The sequence below is a fragment of the Bos javanicus genome, chromosome 15 (genome assembly GCF_032452875.1).
Source record: "Bos javanicus breed banteng chromosome 15, ARS-OSU_banteng_1.0, whole genome shotgun sequence".
In the NCBI taxonomy this organism is placed as follows: domain Eukaryota; kingdom Metazoa; phylum Chordata; class Mammalia; order Artiodactyla; family Bovidae; genus Bos; species Bos javanicus.
This window is the reverse complement of record NC_083882.1, coordinates 75,513,426-75,528,557: the sequence shown is the minus strand read 5'-3', so window position 1 is coordinate 75,528,557 and position 15,132 is coordinate 75,513,426. Positions and strand designations below refer to the sequence as shown.

The window sequence follows — 15,132 nt, the reverse complement described above, 5'->3', positions numbered from 1 at the left end:
CAGACCCAGGTTTGAATCCCTATTCTGAATCTAGTCCTGAGACTACCTCTGTGTCTGAAGCTTAGTTTCAGAGGAAGCTTAGCTTCATCTGGACCACAGGGAGGTCAGACCGGAGGGTGTCCTCCTTCATCCTTAGTTCTTAATAGCTGACTCTGAGTAGCCCCCTGTCAGGAGCCCTCCCCAGGCCAGACAGGAAATTAGCACGTTCCCTGCAGTAGGGGGCCTGGGAAGGGAAGGCTGGGTCTCTGTGAACCATCTTCCCCTGGGCTGGCCTGGCTGGCATCCTTGGAGCCCTCCTGCCCTGCTGGTCACTGGGAAGCCGGACGGCCTCCAGCTGGGACCGCAGGTGGGGACAGATGTGTGCAGAAGCAGAGCTGAAAGGGGGTGGCAGCCCCAGCAAGGAGTAGGGGTGAGTTGGGGGGGGGTCTCAAGTGCTCCCCCTTCTGGTGAGCGCCAAGAACTACAGCCCCAAAGGACAGCCGCCCCGTCTAGGCCGCGAAATTCCACACCCATCCAGCCCCTGGCATCAGCGTTCATCCTGAGCCTCTGCTTCTTAGCAGAGGGGGAAAGAGGAAGATACTTGCTGAGAGAGAAGAAGAGGTGGAGGGGGCCATGGGGAGAGGAACCAGAGCGCAGAGAGAGGGATTTTAGAGACAGCCTTGGGGCAGGCAGAAAGAGGCAGAGGACACAGAGAAAAGAAGCCAGCAAGGCACCACAGAGGCCCCGCGGAAATATCACAGAAACAAAGACCCTGGGAACAGGCACACAGACAGGCCTGAGCTTTCGGGGGCCCGGGACTTGGCCGGCTTCCTCCGACGCCCCTCCCCCTTCTCCTGCTGCACGGGGCTTCCCTGGCTCCTCTCTGTTCCTGGAACGTGCCAAGCGCCTTCCTGATGCGGGGCCTCGTACATGCTGTTCTGCCTGTGAGGCCCTCCTCCCCTTCCCTGCGCTGCGCCCCACGCACACCCGTCGGGTTAACTCTTCCCCACCCTTCATCTCCATTCAACTGTCTCTCCCTGGGGTGGGGGGTGGGGGGCCTTTCCCAGCCAGTCCACTCCTGCTCTCAGACCACCACCGGCTGCTCTCTAATCTGCAGGGCTGAACCCAGCAGGAAAATGCGGGTGCTTGCTTCAAAAACTTAGTCTGAGTTTGAGGAAGGCGAGAGTCAGCCCAGCTCCCAGCCCTTGGGGGAAGACAGGTCGTATGCCCACCAAGTCAGCTCTGTTCTCAGGACTTCCTGTATTCATCTACTGATCCTTCTTTACTCATTTCCTCGTGCAACTGTTTAATGAAAGGTTTCTTATTCTCAAGAGTCTAAGGAACTTCCCAAGAGCAGGGCTGGGGGAGGTTTTAGAATCAACTCTGTCTTCCCAGCTCCCAGCATCATGTTCAGGACATATTCTAGAATGAATGAAGGGAAAGAGGCGGGGAGAGGACGGAAGTGGGAGAAGGGAGGAAGGAAGGATGGAAGGGCTGGGCGAGGCAGAAAGGAACAGCAGAGAGAGAGAGAAGGCAGGTGCGGGGGACATCGCCAGGAGTGAGCGGGAGGCAGGCAAGGGGGGCTCGGGGAGGGGGGCAGGGGGCGCGGGGAGGGGAGCAGGGGGGAGGTACTCACAGCTGGTGGAAGGGCTGTCCGTGCCGTCAAGTTCCACCCTGGGGAAGCCGTGCCCGGACCGGGCCGTTAGCAGCGCCGACTCGATTGCCCTCTCGTGGGCAGTGAGCACGATAGCAGGGGCTCGGCCCCCGGCTCCGGGGCCCGACAGGGACTGCTGCATGAAGGCCAGCTTGTCCTTGGTCCTCCGTTTCATGTCATCCCATCTGTGTTTAATGTCCTTGACGGAGCGCGGAACCTGGCTGACGGAGGTGATTTTCCGAGCTATGCCTTCCCAAATCTTGTCCCTGTCGGCATGGGACAGCCGCATGGTCTCCCTCCCAAAGAGAACCGCTTCGTGGTGGGTCACCTCGGTGACCAGAATGTCCAGCTCCTCCTTGGAGAACTTGGGCTTCCTCTTACGCTCGGCCAGGGGCGCCACGTTCCTTGGGTTGAATATCCCACAAAGCACAATGGGGTAAATGACCGTCAAGGCGGCAGGCCTCCTCCTTCCTAAGTGCCGGCCCCCAGCCGAGGAGCCAGGAGGCGTCCGGGCGCCCTCGCCCGCTCACCACCACCACACCCAGCTCCTGGCACCAGGGCCCTCGCACTGCTGCTTGCGGGGCAGCAGGAGCCGCGGCGCGCGCGACGGGAGCGCGGACGGAGCCGGACGCCTTCCGTTTCGGGTCCCGCCTGGCCTCTGACTAGCTGCGAGGAGCCAGGGCAGGCAGCTCGGCAGCCTCCCCTGGCCCCCTTCTCCCCGTCCTAGAACCAGGGGTTGTTACCGAGGAGGGACAAGCACGCTGATGTAAAGAGCTTTAAAGCCCTCAACAGGCATGAAGGATCCTTACTGGGGTTAGGACGAGGCCACAGCCTGAACTCAGAGATGTTGCACAGACCTGCAAACCCAGGGGCTTGCAGGAAGATTCTTTCAACAGGGAGACTATTTACAGTGGGCTTCCGAGGGGTGTGGCCTTGCTGGTGACGCCCACGATTAAGGCGTGGTCACAGAAAGCTTGTTCTGCAACCCCGTGGGTCTCTTCCCCTTCCTAGTCTCCCAGGTCCCCACCTTTGGGTGTGGGCAGGCTCCTCCCTGTTCTGACCACCACTCCACTGCAGTGCTGGCAGCAGCTCCTTTTTGGCAGCTCATGGGTAGGACGTGAGGAGACCCTGAGCATCCATAGGGAGACAGGGTCCACTTTGATGGAGACCAGGAAGGCCCTTGGCTTCCATCTGCACAGAGGGTCCTCGGTCATGGGCACAGCACAGCCCTTAACCCCCTGGCTTGGCACCTGCTCTGGCTCTGCGACTCATTCTTTCCCACAGTGTGGTTCTGTGGGAACCCTTTATCTTATGTCCATGGTCCCAAAGATCTGCCCAAGAGAGCATCCCAGAGTATGATGGGAGACCCAGAGTCTGATTCATTCCCTCTGGCTGCTGCCAAAGCCACAGCAAGGGACAGGGCGCAAAGATCCTTCAGCCCTTGTCTCCCCACTCCACCCACCCAGAATACCACAGCCCCAGTGGCAGCAGAAGAAGGTGGAGGCTTTGTCACCCACCCAAGACAGTGGCCAGGGCCTGGGCCTTGCACTCAGACAGACTTTGGATTAGAAGCTGAGTCTCCTATGCAAACCTTGTCCCCCGCCCCCACCCCCGTCTCCCCGGTGCCACCTCCAAGGGCTGCCACAAGGAATCTGTTCAGGACTTCTTAATCTCACCACTACTGGCATTTAGGATCAGAAATTCTTTGTTGGTAGGAGAGAGGGCATTCTGGACAATGTAGGATATTTACCAGCATTCTTGGCTTCTGCTCGATAGAAACCAGCAGCATTCACCCGCAGAGTTGTGACAACCAAAAACATCTCAACACACTGCTTCCAGGAGACAAAAAGAGCCCCTGCAGGGTTGTGGACCACCGATCTCATGAATGCACAGCACCCACTATGGGGCTGCCATAGAGTCAACAAGTGGGTGTCCATTCTATTCCCAGCCTAAACTTAGGTTTTGAGAAAATTAATCAACTCCATTCGATCTTCTGCAAGCCCCTAAGCTAGTGAACGTGTCCTCAAATTAGGAGCTGTACAAATGGAAGCCGTACATTAAGGGGGAAGAAGAGGGTCCCAGGATGAATTGGCTTTCCCCTCAACCCAGGAACCACCCGAGGGCTATCTCCCCGTCAATAAACCATAGACCCAACCCCAGCCTACCCCTTGAGTCTCTAATGAGATGAGGGCCCTCCAGCTGTGGGCCACCCTGGCACCATCTTGAATCAGAATGGGTCCTGGAGCAGGAACAGGACAGATGCCAGGCCAGCAAGGCAGCAATAGCAGAACCCACCCACATGAGGCCCCGGAAGCCAGGCTTGGCCTGGCCCCTCACGCACAGAAAGAACACTGGCCCAGACGCTCAGAGATGGATTCCAGTCCTGTTCTGCCGCTGACCACATCATCTTGACCCTGCTCTGCTCCGGGCCTCACTTTACCACTGGAGCATGAAGATCAGAGCAGAGCAGTGGTTCTCAACCCCAGCAGTGCATCAGAATCACTCTGGAGAGCTTTACAAACTGCCGACGCCCTGGACTCAGTCCCAGCCCGATGAAGTCAGAATTGTGGGAGCGCCAGATGACCACTTAGTTAGCACAGGTGATGAATCCCCTTCTCTGCAGTGATGGCAAAGCCTTGTCCCCAAACGGAAAGATCAGAGATACATGGAAGAGTGGAACTGAATCAGCTCTCCTGGCCAAAACTTCAGTGCAGAAAGGCCTGACGCAGATCACACTCACACACACTTTCCTTTGCTTGCCTAAAGCCAGGCCAGAGCCACGGGCCAGGGGTCTGGGCCATGCAGCCCATCTGATCGCCCGCTGGACACCTGGTCGCCACTCCCCACTTCTGAGTCTTTGCTTACAAGTGCCCTCAAATGCCTCCCCTGAAGGCCCAGCTCAAAGGCCCTCCCCACCCTCGCTTTCATCTGAGCCCCCACAGCACATCGCCCTCACTTCCTTGGAACAGCCTCATTAGAAAAAGCAGTTTCCACAGCAGAAGGTGTGAGTCCTGGGAGGGCCGGGGAGCAGGGCTGGGCCCATCTATCTAGGACGCCCCGTACAGGCTCTGACTCACCGCAGGTGCTCAGGAATAAGGGCTGAGTTGCACGTGCTCATCTGACCTGAACCCAGTGATCGAGGAGAAGAGGGCAGCCAGAGATGTCCACCCACCTTCTTGGAGCCACTTTCAGGGCACAGCTGACCTGACTGTGTGAAACGGGGCAGGTCCCCATGGCACAAGACTGGGCCTGCCTGTTCTCAGCGGTTCCGCTTCTGTACCTGTTCAATCACAATGAGGACAGCAGCTCCGACAAATCAGGGAGCGAATCCTTAAGTGTCCTGGAGAGTGTCCACAGCTGCCCGGCTGCCAGCCGGCCTCAGGTGGGAGACCCGTGGGCAGTGGGGCCCAGGGAAAGGGGACCAGACAACTCACCGCAGCCTCCCCACCTCAAACCAGTTTCTCTGCATTTGCTTGGCAAGTCTCAGGGTTTAAATCCAGCAGACTCCCCTCAGGGAGGCCCTAACTGCCCTCCCTCCAAGCATGATCTCTCCTCTACCCTCCAGCCCCTAGCCCTACGGGGCACAGACACTGACAGAGGGCCTGATCCATGGTGCGGTACTGCCTCGGGTTCAGGCCTCCAAGACCCAGCTCACAACCCAGCTACTAACCTCTTCACAGCTCCTGAATCCCAGAGACAGGCCACCAAGGAGGCAATGAGGCAAGACTGACCTCCCATACTGCCCGCTGATGCCTCCCAACTCCCAGGCACACCACACAAGCCAGCAGCATAGAACCCAAAGGAAAGCTCGGCGCAGCTGCCTCGGGGTGGCCCTGGGCCAGTCTCCTGCTCGCTCTGGCTGGCAGTGAAGGATCCTTCTGGTGCAAACTTCTGTCCCCAGCAATGGACAAAATCACTCTAACAATCAAAAACTAATCTAGGGACTGCGCCCTTTTCCCTGGGGGCCTTTTAAACAATGGCTGGGAGTTGCACTTTGATGTGTCCTGCACCCCATCCAGCCGGAGTTTGCCTGCGAGAGGTGTCACAGTCCAGGGACACCCCCACCTCCACGCGAGAATGCCAGCAGGCTGGGGCCTGGGGCCTCCAGAGACACTGACATGTGTGTCCCCGTAAACAGCTGGTCTGCCACAGGCCTCCTCCAGACCCTCTGATGGAAGCCTGGGGGAGTCAGAGGATTGGTCCCCCGGAGCTAGACATGTTCCTGCCAAGAGCAGTCCCGGGGCCTTCAGGGACTTCCACCACTGGAGACTCTAAAGGGCCAACGTGCTCCCTTGGCCTCCTTTCCAGAGTTTGGACAAGGCTCTTGGGAAAGCAGCAGAGAGCAGGACTCACCTCATCCAGTTGGCTTTAGTCTCATCTGACCCATCTATGGACTTGTAGCGGTTGTTTTTGTCCACAATCTGGAAGAAAGAGACAGTCTTGAAATGGGCATCTTTGAGGGGTGGACTCTTGCGTCCCCAGCCTCCTCCCCAGACCAGGGCCCAAGGCCACCACCCAGAACCCTCCCTGTGGCCTCCCTACTAAGCCCCCATTGCTGCAGGACCGACCCGGAGCTGGGCAGGGATCCCATCTCCCTTCTCTGCCTTGAAGGAATACCCAGCACATGCCAACAAGCGGCATTGCCAAGAACATCACATTGCAACAGCAGTTGAATTCAGGCATTCCTCTCTCTCCACGGTTTCTGCGGGAGATAGAGGCTGACACCAGATGACCGGGCACACGTGATTCCAGCGGGTCCTTCCTCTCCCCAATCTCTAAATATTCAAGAACCTCAGGGTTCGGGGTGGACCCCTTCATCTTCCATAAAACTGTCTTTATTTCATCACCATTTCTGAATCACAGTTCAGCTGGATATGGAATTCTAGACAGATGAAGTTTATTTTCTTTCAGAAAATAAAGACTGCCAAAAAGGCTGCCATAGGCTCTTAAGCAACTTACTATTAGTCTCTGCTGTTCTTTTGTGGGTAATCCGTCTACAGCAAATTCTAAGCCTTCCTCTTTATGCTTGATGTTCTGCAGTTCACTATGTGGTTTTAAAGTGGAGATTTACTTTTTAAAATTCTCATTAGTTGTCAAGCATATTACTCGATTAGGATTTATACCTCCTTTTCAACTCTGGAAAATTCTGAGCTATTACGCTTTTGAGTACGGCTTCTCAGTCATTTTCTCTAGTCTCTTCTTGCAGAAGTGCCATTAAACACATATGGTCGGAACCCAGTCTATTCTCCAGGTCTTACAACTACTCTTTCATAATTTTCCCTCTATGTCTTTCTGGGTGATGTTCTCAGAAAATTTCTTGGGATGCTCTTTCAACTCACTCATTCTCTCTTTGACCATGTTCATTCCAGAGTTTATGACTATTGATGTCTTTCCTTTCTTTCCTTCCTTTTTAAAAGATGTTTAATGCAAATAATATTTTTCATTCCCAGAAATTTCTATTTCAATTAGTTCTTTTTCACACTCATCTTTTCTTATTTTGTTTCATAATGCTGTGCTCCTTCTTTCTTTTTCTAACAGCTTTATTGAAATATAATTAACATACAGTATGTCGTGATAAATTTTGACAAGTGTATATATCATAGTCAAGATAATAAACATATCCATCATCCCTAAGAACTACTTTATGGCCTCTGTGATCCCTCGCTCTTGCCTCTCTCCATATCTCCCATTCTCAGTTCCACAGGCAGCCAGAGAGCTGCTTTCTGTCACTACAAATTACTTTGCATGGTCCATGCTGCTGCTGCTGCTGCTGCTGCTACTGCTGCTGTGTCGCTTCAGTCGTGTCTGACTCTGTGCAGCCCCATAGATGTGGTCCATAACTTTATACAAATAGAACCAAATGGAAGGCATGTCTGCCTTCTTTCACTCTGCACAGTTATTTTGAGGTTCGTTCCTCCTGGTGTGTGTACCAGAGTTCATTTCTTTGTACTGGTGAGTAGTATTCCATCGCTTGGATGCGTCATTATTTTTTTTTTAGTCTACCTATTGCGGGACATTGGGTTGTGGCTAGTTTTGGCTATTACAAGTAACGCTGCTAAAAGACATCACTAGCAAATCTTTTTCTTTTATTGGAGTACAATTGCTTTACAATATTCTGTTAGTTTCTGCTGCACGATGAAGTGAGTCAGCTATATGTATACATATATTCTCTCCCTCTTGCACGCTCCTCCCATCCCCCACCCACCCCCCTAGGTCATCGCAGAGCCCTGAGATGCACTCCCCGTGCTGTCCAGCAGCCTCCACTGCCGGCCGCTTTACACATGGCAGTGTACGTATGTCAATCCTGATCTCCCCGTTCGTCCCTCTCTCCCCTTCCCCACTTTGTCCACACGTCCCTTCTCTACACCGGTGTTTGTATAAATACATACACTTATTTCTGTTGGGCAAATACGTAGAAGTGGAATTGCTGGGACACATGGTCAGAATACGTTCAACTTTTAAGAAACTGCTGAACTGTTTTCCAAAATGGTTACACCGTTTTATATTCCCCTCAGTCGTATGTGGGATTTCCAGTTGATCCAGATCCTTGCCAATACTTGGATGAACTGGCTTTTCTGTTTTAGCCATTTTGACAGGTATGAGGCAGTATTCATTGTGGTTTTAATTTGCATTCTTCTGATGACTAATGACACTTGAGCATCTTTTTGTGCACTTATTTATCAGCTGCATATCTTGTTTGGTGAAGTGTCTATTCAAATCTTTTGCCCATTTTTAAAATAGTGGACTTTTTTTTTTTCTTACTGTTGAGTTCTGAGAGTTTGAAATGGACTTCCCAGGTGGCGCTAGTGTTAAAAAACCCACCTGCCAATGCAGGACACATAAGACATGTGGGTTGGATCTCTGGGCTGGGAAGATTCCCTGGAGGAAGGCATGGCAACCCACTCCACTATTATTGCCTAGAGAATCCCATGGACAGAGAAGCCTGGCGGTCCAGAGTCACAAAGAGACACAATAAGCAACTTAGCACACGCGCACAAGAGTTTGTTTGTTTTTTAATGCATTTTGGATATAATTCCTTTATCAGAATATGACTTACAAAGACCTTCTTCTAGTCTGTGGCTTGTTTATTCACTCTCTTAACACCATCTTTCTAAGAGAGAGGTTTTAAATTCAAACAAAAAACGCCAGTCTTATTCTTCTTAATGGATGTTATCCTTACTCTTTCTTTGAAGATCCCAAAGCTGTGAGTGTTAATGATATATTATCCCTTTCATCCATAGTAACAGAACCCCTGGATTATAACTGAGTGCCTAGCTATCTGTAATAACAGAATACATTTCTTGACTTCTCCTCTGGCCAAGTTCTGGCCAGTAGAGTGGAGGTGGAAGTGTCATGCATCATCTTCCTGAAAACTTCTTTAAAAGTCAGCTGATATATACCCTTTTACCATCCTATGGCCTGGAATGCAGATGTAATGGCTGGAGCTCTAGCTATCACCTTGGACTATGAGGCTATAATCCAAGCATTGAGACAGTGACTAGCTGGATCAAGCTAGGTTCCTGAGGACTTAATACAGGCTCAGAATTTATTCATAGAAGAACACAATTCCTGTTTTGCATGAGCCACTGTTATTTTGAATCTCACAGTCAAACCTATTCCTGACAGACCCTAAACAGTTGTTTTAAATTCATTTTCAAAAAAATACTATTTTTATATTTTAATTAGAGTGAATTCAATTGTCATTGTTTTTGAAGGCTCTCTTTGTAACATTAATTGTCATTAGTTTTGGAGGTTGGGTCCAGAGGCTCATCTTGAATAGGAGTCTGTCTGCCTATTGCTTGCTTTTTCTCATTTTAAGCAGTCAACCTGGCACCCCTCTCCACCTCACACAAACACTTCTATTTCTTAGTGCCCCTCAGGAGCTAAAACTGACGGCTGTCTCTGCCTGTACCAGATGACAGCTCTATGGGCCTTTGTTTTCAGCCCGGCAGTCACTTTATGCTTCTCTCTTTTCTTCTCCTTCCTTTTATCTGGGGGGAGGGGGCTCAAAGCATGAACTCTCCATCCATCTGGACTGGAAGCCTCACCGCCTCCTCCACACACACCTTCTCTAACTATACTCTTTCTTTGGGTATTTACATCTATTCCCACACTCTCAATTTGTTCACTACTCACAGATTTTCATCTCAAGCCCCAGGCATGAATATTTAATTTCCCACACGATGTGATGTCTTACTGGCAGTTCAAACTCACCTCAGGCCCTACCCCCAGCCTATTCCTCCCTTTTTCTCCTTCACAGCATTTGGAGCCACCATCCACTCAGGTTTCAGAAAGAAAGCCATCCCCACCAAACCCCAGTGAACTGTACACTTTAAATGAATGAAGTGTATAGTACGTGAACTATATCTCCACAAAGCTGTTAAAAAAATTCATCCTTCATGCCTCCCTATTTTTTTTAATGTATTGAAGTACAGTTGATTTGCAATGTTGTATCTAATTTCTTCTGCACAGCAGAGAGTCATATATATACACACACAGATATATATATATCTGTTTTCATATTCTTTTCTATTATGGTCTATCACAGGATATCAAATATAGTTCTCTGTGCCATATACTGTAGGACCTTGTTGCTTATCCATCCTATAGGTAATAGTTTGCAGCTGCGAATCCAAAACTCCCAGTCCTTCCCTCCTCCATCCCCTCCTCCTTGGAAATCACAAGCCTGTTCTCTATGAGTCTGTTTTTATTTCGTAGATATGTTCATTGTGTCATATTTCCTCGTATAAGTGGTATCATATGATATTTGTATTTCTCTTTCTGACTTACTTCACTTAGCATGATAATCTCTAGGTCCATCCACGTTGCGGCAAATAGCATTATTTCATTCTTTTTTGTGGCTGAGTAATATTCCATTGTGTCAATATGTATATACTACATACATATTTACTTTACTTCTTCATCTCTCAGTGGACTTTTAGGTTGCTTCTGTGGCCTGGCTATTGTAAACAGTGGTACTATGAACAAAGGGGTCATGCCTCCCTCTCTTGATCCCCTGTATCTAATCCCTCAGCATGTCATCTGAACCTGATTTCAAAACTGCTCCTGTCTCCACTGCTTCCAGCCATCATCAGCTCTCCTCAAGACAACGACAAGAGATCCCAACTAACCTCCCAGTGCCTTTCTTAACTCTCCTCTGATTCTCCTCATAGCAGCCAGAGAACCCTATTAATGTAAACTTCAGAACATGCCGCCCACCAGCTCAAGAAGGCATTCACTGTACTTAAAGCAAAAATCATACTTAAGGTCATCATCTTCAACTCTTTACAACGTGGTCCCTGCCTACCTCCCAACTCTCTCAGGCCTCTCCCCCATTCACTCTTCTGCAGCGACTCTTTAAAAAATAATAATCATGAAATAGTTCAGGTGTTGAGAAATTATAAAGAGCAATGCAATTGATCGCTCTGTATCCATCAGCAAGAGCCAGCAAAAACAACCACCAGCCAATTCTGTCCCAGACCTCAGTCTCCCCTAACATCAGGAAAATACACGGATGTCATTGAAGACCATCTCTGCCTCCAACTCACTGTCTTTCCCACCCTCCTTCCAAGGGTAACTACCCTCCTGTTGAGGCTGGAAGGGAGCCTTCTTGATTCTTACTATTCCAGGACTTTTTCTTAAAAAATAACACACAGAATTGCTGTGCATGTTTGTAAAGTTTACAGAAATGGCACCCACATGAATGTGTTATCCTAGGGCAACTCTTTCCCAACAGGTTTCGCGTGGCTGGTCCCATCTTATCTTTGGGGTCTTGGTTTCTGTCTGCTCCTCGGAAGAAGCTTTTCCTGATCTGAACCTCAAGGAGGTTCTCCCCTTCCACACCCTGACCTCCACACGCCCGCCCTTCTCACACTGTCTGTAAATGTGGTCCTGCTGCTTCCTTTGAGAGGCCTAACTGCAGGGTGTGTCTACTTGTCAATGCGGTGACTGCTCCTCCATTACACCGAAAGCTGATGAAGACCAAGCACACGGCTATCTGCTCATGACGGTGGCCTGGCCCTGGTCCCTAACACAGGCCACGGCATGCAGTAGAGTCCTAGTTGAATGAATGATCTGATGAAGAGCCTTTTAAATAACAAGCAAGCTAAAGGGGAAAAAAAAACTGTATAGGGTTCATACTCGAGTGGAAAGGAAAAGAGTGGCTAGAACTGGCTTGTCCTGGTTACCGAGAACTGACTGTGAAATTTTCCAGTCTCATGAACCAGCTGTGAAACACGGTCATTATTAAAAATTAAATTATATGAACTTAAATTCAGTATATTCTAATTTTTAATAGGTAACAAATGCCCAAAGCTTCCTAATTACTTTACTACATTTCACAATGTGGATGTTCTTGAGGATGTTGGCATCTGTAAAGTAGAAATACTATAGATTAATTGTCATTAATTAAAGACAGCTCTTCCCATCTGCTCATTTAGTACCTTCATGTTGGCGGTCTGAAACCAGACATGCGGGGAGCCTTGACACCAAGGAAACTGGCACATGTATTCTCCACCACAACCATCGCCAGCAGGTTGTTAACTATCTGCCAGCACATCACTCTGTGTGTTTATCTATGCACAGAAAGCCTGGGAGATACACTTCAAACTCTCATACCTGGTTACCTCTAGAGGGGAGATAGAGGGAAGGAGGATGCAGCTTTTGCTTTGTCTATTTTTGAGACTTTACTGTCTCCGTGGTTTAAAATTCATGGACAAAAAGAGAAAACATGCAGGCCAGGTCTCCCCTCCCCTGCCAGTCTCCCCAGATGACACCCCAGTCTTCAGCGACCTTCCCAAGAATCTCATGGAACCATGTACGTTATCATAATATTAATCATCCTTCATTAGCACTTTCTGATTGCTCCTTTCTCTCCGGGGGGGAAACAGAAGTGTCTGTAGGTCCCGAAGCCAGCTGCAAGAATGCCTAGTGGGAAGTGAGAGCCATGGAGCCTGAGGCATCGGCTGGAACTTCAGCATCACCACTGACAAGCTAAGTGGCCTTGAGCAGGTGACTTCACTGGCCAGCCTTCAGTATCCTCATCTGTAAAATGGGGAAACCAACCTTGCAGCCCTGCCATAATGATTGATGTGGAAGGCACTCCATAAACAGTCATGATTATGTTTATTAAGGGGACCAAATGTCAGTTATGATTCATTCTGGGTGGTGGGAGGTTTGCGTAAAACTCCATGTATTACAACATATAGCTATAAAACTATATGCATTATTGTTGTATAGCTAAATGTATTACAACAAGCAGTTATAATCAGACTTTTTGCAGCCTCAGCTGGGCTGAGAGTCCTGGGTGGGGAGCTGTGAGGGACTCTGGAGCTCCCTAAGATCTCTGTTGCTAGGTTCAGATCCCAGGTTTGCTGAGGGATGCTTCTTGACATATCTTTCTTTTCCATCAGTCAGGCTTTTCTCCAATCAAGGATTCATTCATTTAACAAACATCACCCAGGCAGCAGCTACACGGACAGGCTCCGGGGATAAAATGGTGATCTGGGAATGCAGTGTCTTTGCTCTCACAAAACTCACAGTCCAGCGGACATGCAAAGAGGCCACTGTGCTGTCCTGCGGTCAGAACTACGGTGGGGAATTCTGTGGAACATGGGAGCACAGAGCTGGAGCCCTGTAACTGGTGGTCATCGAGGACTTTCTTGGGAGGTGTGGAATCTTAGCTGAAGTCTTGGAGAAGAAGAGGGTGAGGGAGTTCTAGTGGACAAAGCAGGGGGAGAGCAGGATCACAGAGGGTGTTCAGAGCACATCACATGCTACTGATGAGCCCCCATCATCCAAGTGGAGAGCAGGCTGTAGACCTCAAGTCCTGGGACTGAGATGGTCCAGGAAGGGCCAGCCGGGCCAGAGACATGCTCAGGACCAGGCCCCAGGAGACTGGGTACCAGCACCCTCCCTTGCCTTATCCCTCAAGGTCAACTCCTTGGCCACTCTGAACTCAGCACTTCTTAGACCAGCCCAGGCTCTGAACACTGTGATGTGAGAAGGACTCTGACAACCTGGGTCTGACCAGAGAAGGGCGGTCCCTTAGTCCTTTGGAAGAGGGTCCCTTAGCCTGGAGAAGAAGAGGCTGGAGTAAGCAGACACATCATAAAATGTAGGAAGGACCCTCATGTAGGGGAGGGCAGGCAAAACCAGGACCACTTGAGGGATGGAGGCCTGAACTAGGCATGAAGAATGTGCATGCAGAACAGTCCTAACATGCATGTTCTAACATGCAGAATAGCCCTGCACTAGTACAAGCAGCCTTGTGAGGAGGTGAGTTTCTTGTCACTGGGGGTGTTTAGGCTGCCGTCTACGGGGTCGCACAGAGTCGGACACGACTGAAGCGCTTTAGCAGCAGTAGCAGCAGGACAACCCACTATCAGGGGAACTGAAAAAAGAATTTTCCCACTGAGTGGAAGTCTCTCCTAAATGACCTATAAAATTCTGTTTAAGAATTTTATGATTCTACATGGGCATACCCTCAGAAAATAATATAAAAAACATGAGGTTTGCCTCCCTGGGACAGGCATGGGTCCATGTAGACTAGAATGTTACTTCTGACCATGGTAATAACAAAGATATCAGCCTTAAAACATTACCCACTGCCATTGATGGAGCAACTTCACTGTGCCAAGTACTCTGGTACCCTGTTTCATGAATTCTCACAACTCAATGAAGGTAACTACAACTATTATTCCCATTTTACAGACTAGGAAACTGAGGTTTAGAGCCAGTAGGCAGCTTGCCTGAGGCCACAAAGGAAATGTGTGGGGCAGCTGGAGTTCAGACTCTGTAGGTATAGCCCATGCTCTTGAGCACTCGGCCGCGTGACAGATGTCAGCCCAGGCTTCCCCGGATGACCTTATGAGAATTAATCAGGAACGTCCTGGGGTCCTCTCTGAACTCCTGGCTTTGCTGCTGGTTTGAGCAAATCTGCTACAGAAAGATGGGCAGTTTAATAGGGAAGAACAATCTGCTTTGCTGCAGAACGTCTGCCACCATTGACGATTCACTGCTGGGTTCCTCTAAATGGTTCCATAACCAGATGCTGCAGAGATTGGATTTTTAAAAACCCGATTTGCTTGCAACTTTCCAGGAACCCATTGATTCCATAAAGAATTCTGATTTTCAGCTCTGCAGCTCCTCTCAGGGCAAAGCAGTTACAAAAATGATTTGTGAAGCCATCGACAGTTGACAAAGCTCTTTCACACAGATGCTCCTCCCAGAGGCCCAGGAGGTTGACGGCATCACAGTGCCTTCAGTCACTTCCCAGAATGGCAAACTGAGAGGGTGACATTCCCAGGTGGTGCTAGTGGTAAAGAACCTGCCTGCCAACGCAGGACCATAGGAGATGCGGGTTCAGTCCCTGGGTTGGAAAGATCCCCTGGAGGAGGGCATAGCAACCCACTCCAGTATTCTTGCCTGGAGAATCCCACGGACAGAGAAGCCTGGCCAGCTACAGCACACAGGGTCTCAAAGAGTTGGACACGACTGAA

The 15,132-nt window shown here is 50.0% G+C and overlaps 1 protein-coding gene across 9 annotated transcripts in view; it reads right to left on the bottom strand.

Moving 5' to 3' along the window:
• PRDM11 (PR/SET domain 11) overlaps positions 1-15,132 on the bottom strand; it is a 95,928-nt gene that overhangs the window by 23,910 nt on the left and 56,886 nt on the right. For 7 of the 9 annotated variants that reach the window (XM_061381229.1, XM_061381230.1, XM_061381227.1 and 4 more), the window contains one exon: positions 5,987-6,054. In XM_061381229.1, the coding sequence (XP_061237213.1) occupies positions 5,987-6,054 (68 nt within the window). Of the gene's footprint in view, positions 1-1,615; positions 2,038-5,986; positions 6,055-15,132 lie in introns of all 9 variants that reach the window. The other 2 variants (XM_061381232.1, XM_061381231.1) reach the window with 1 other exon arrangement.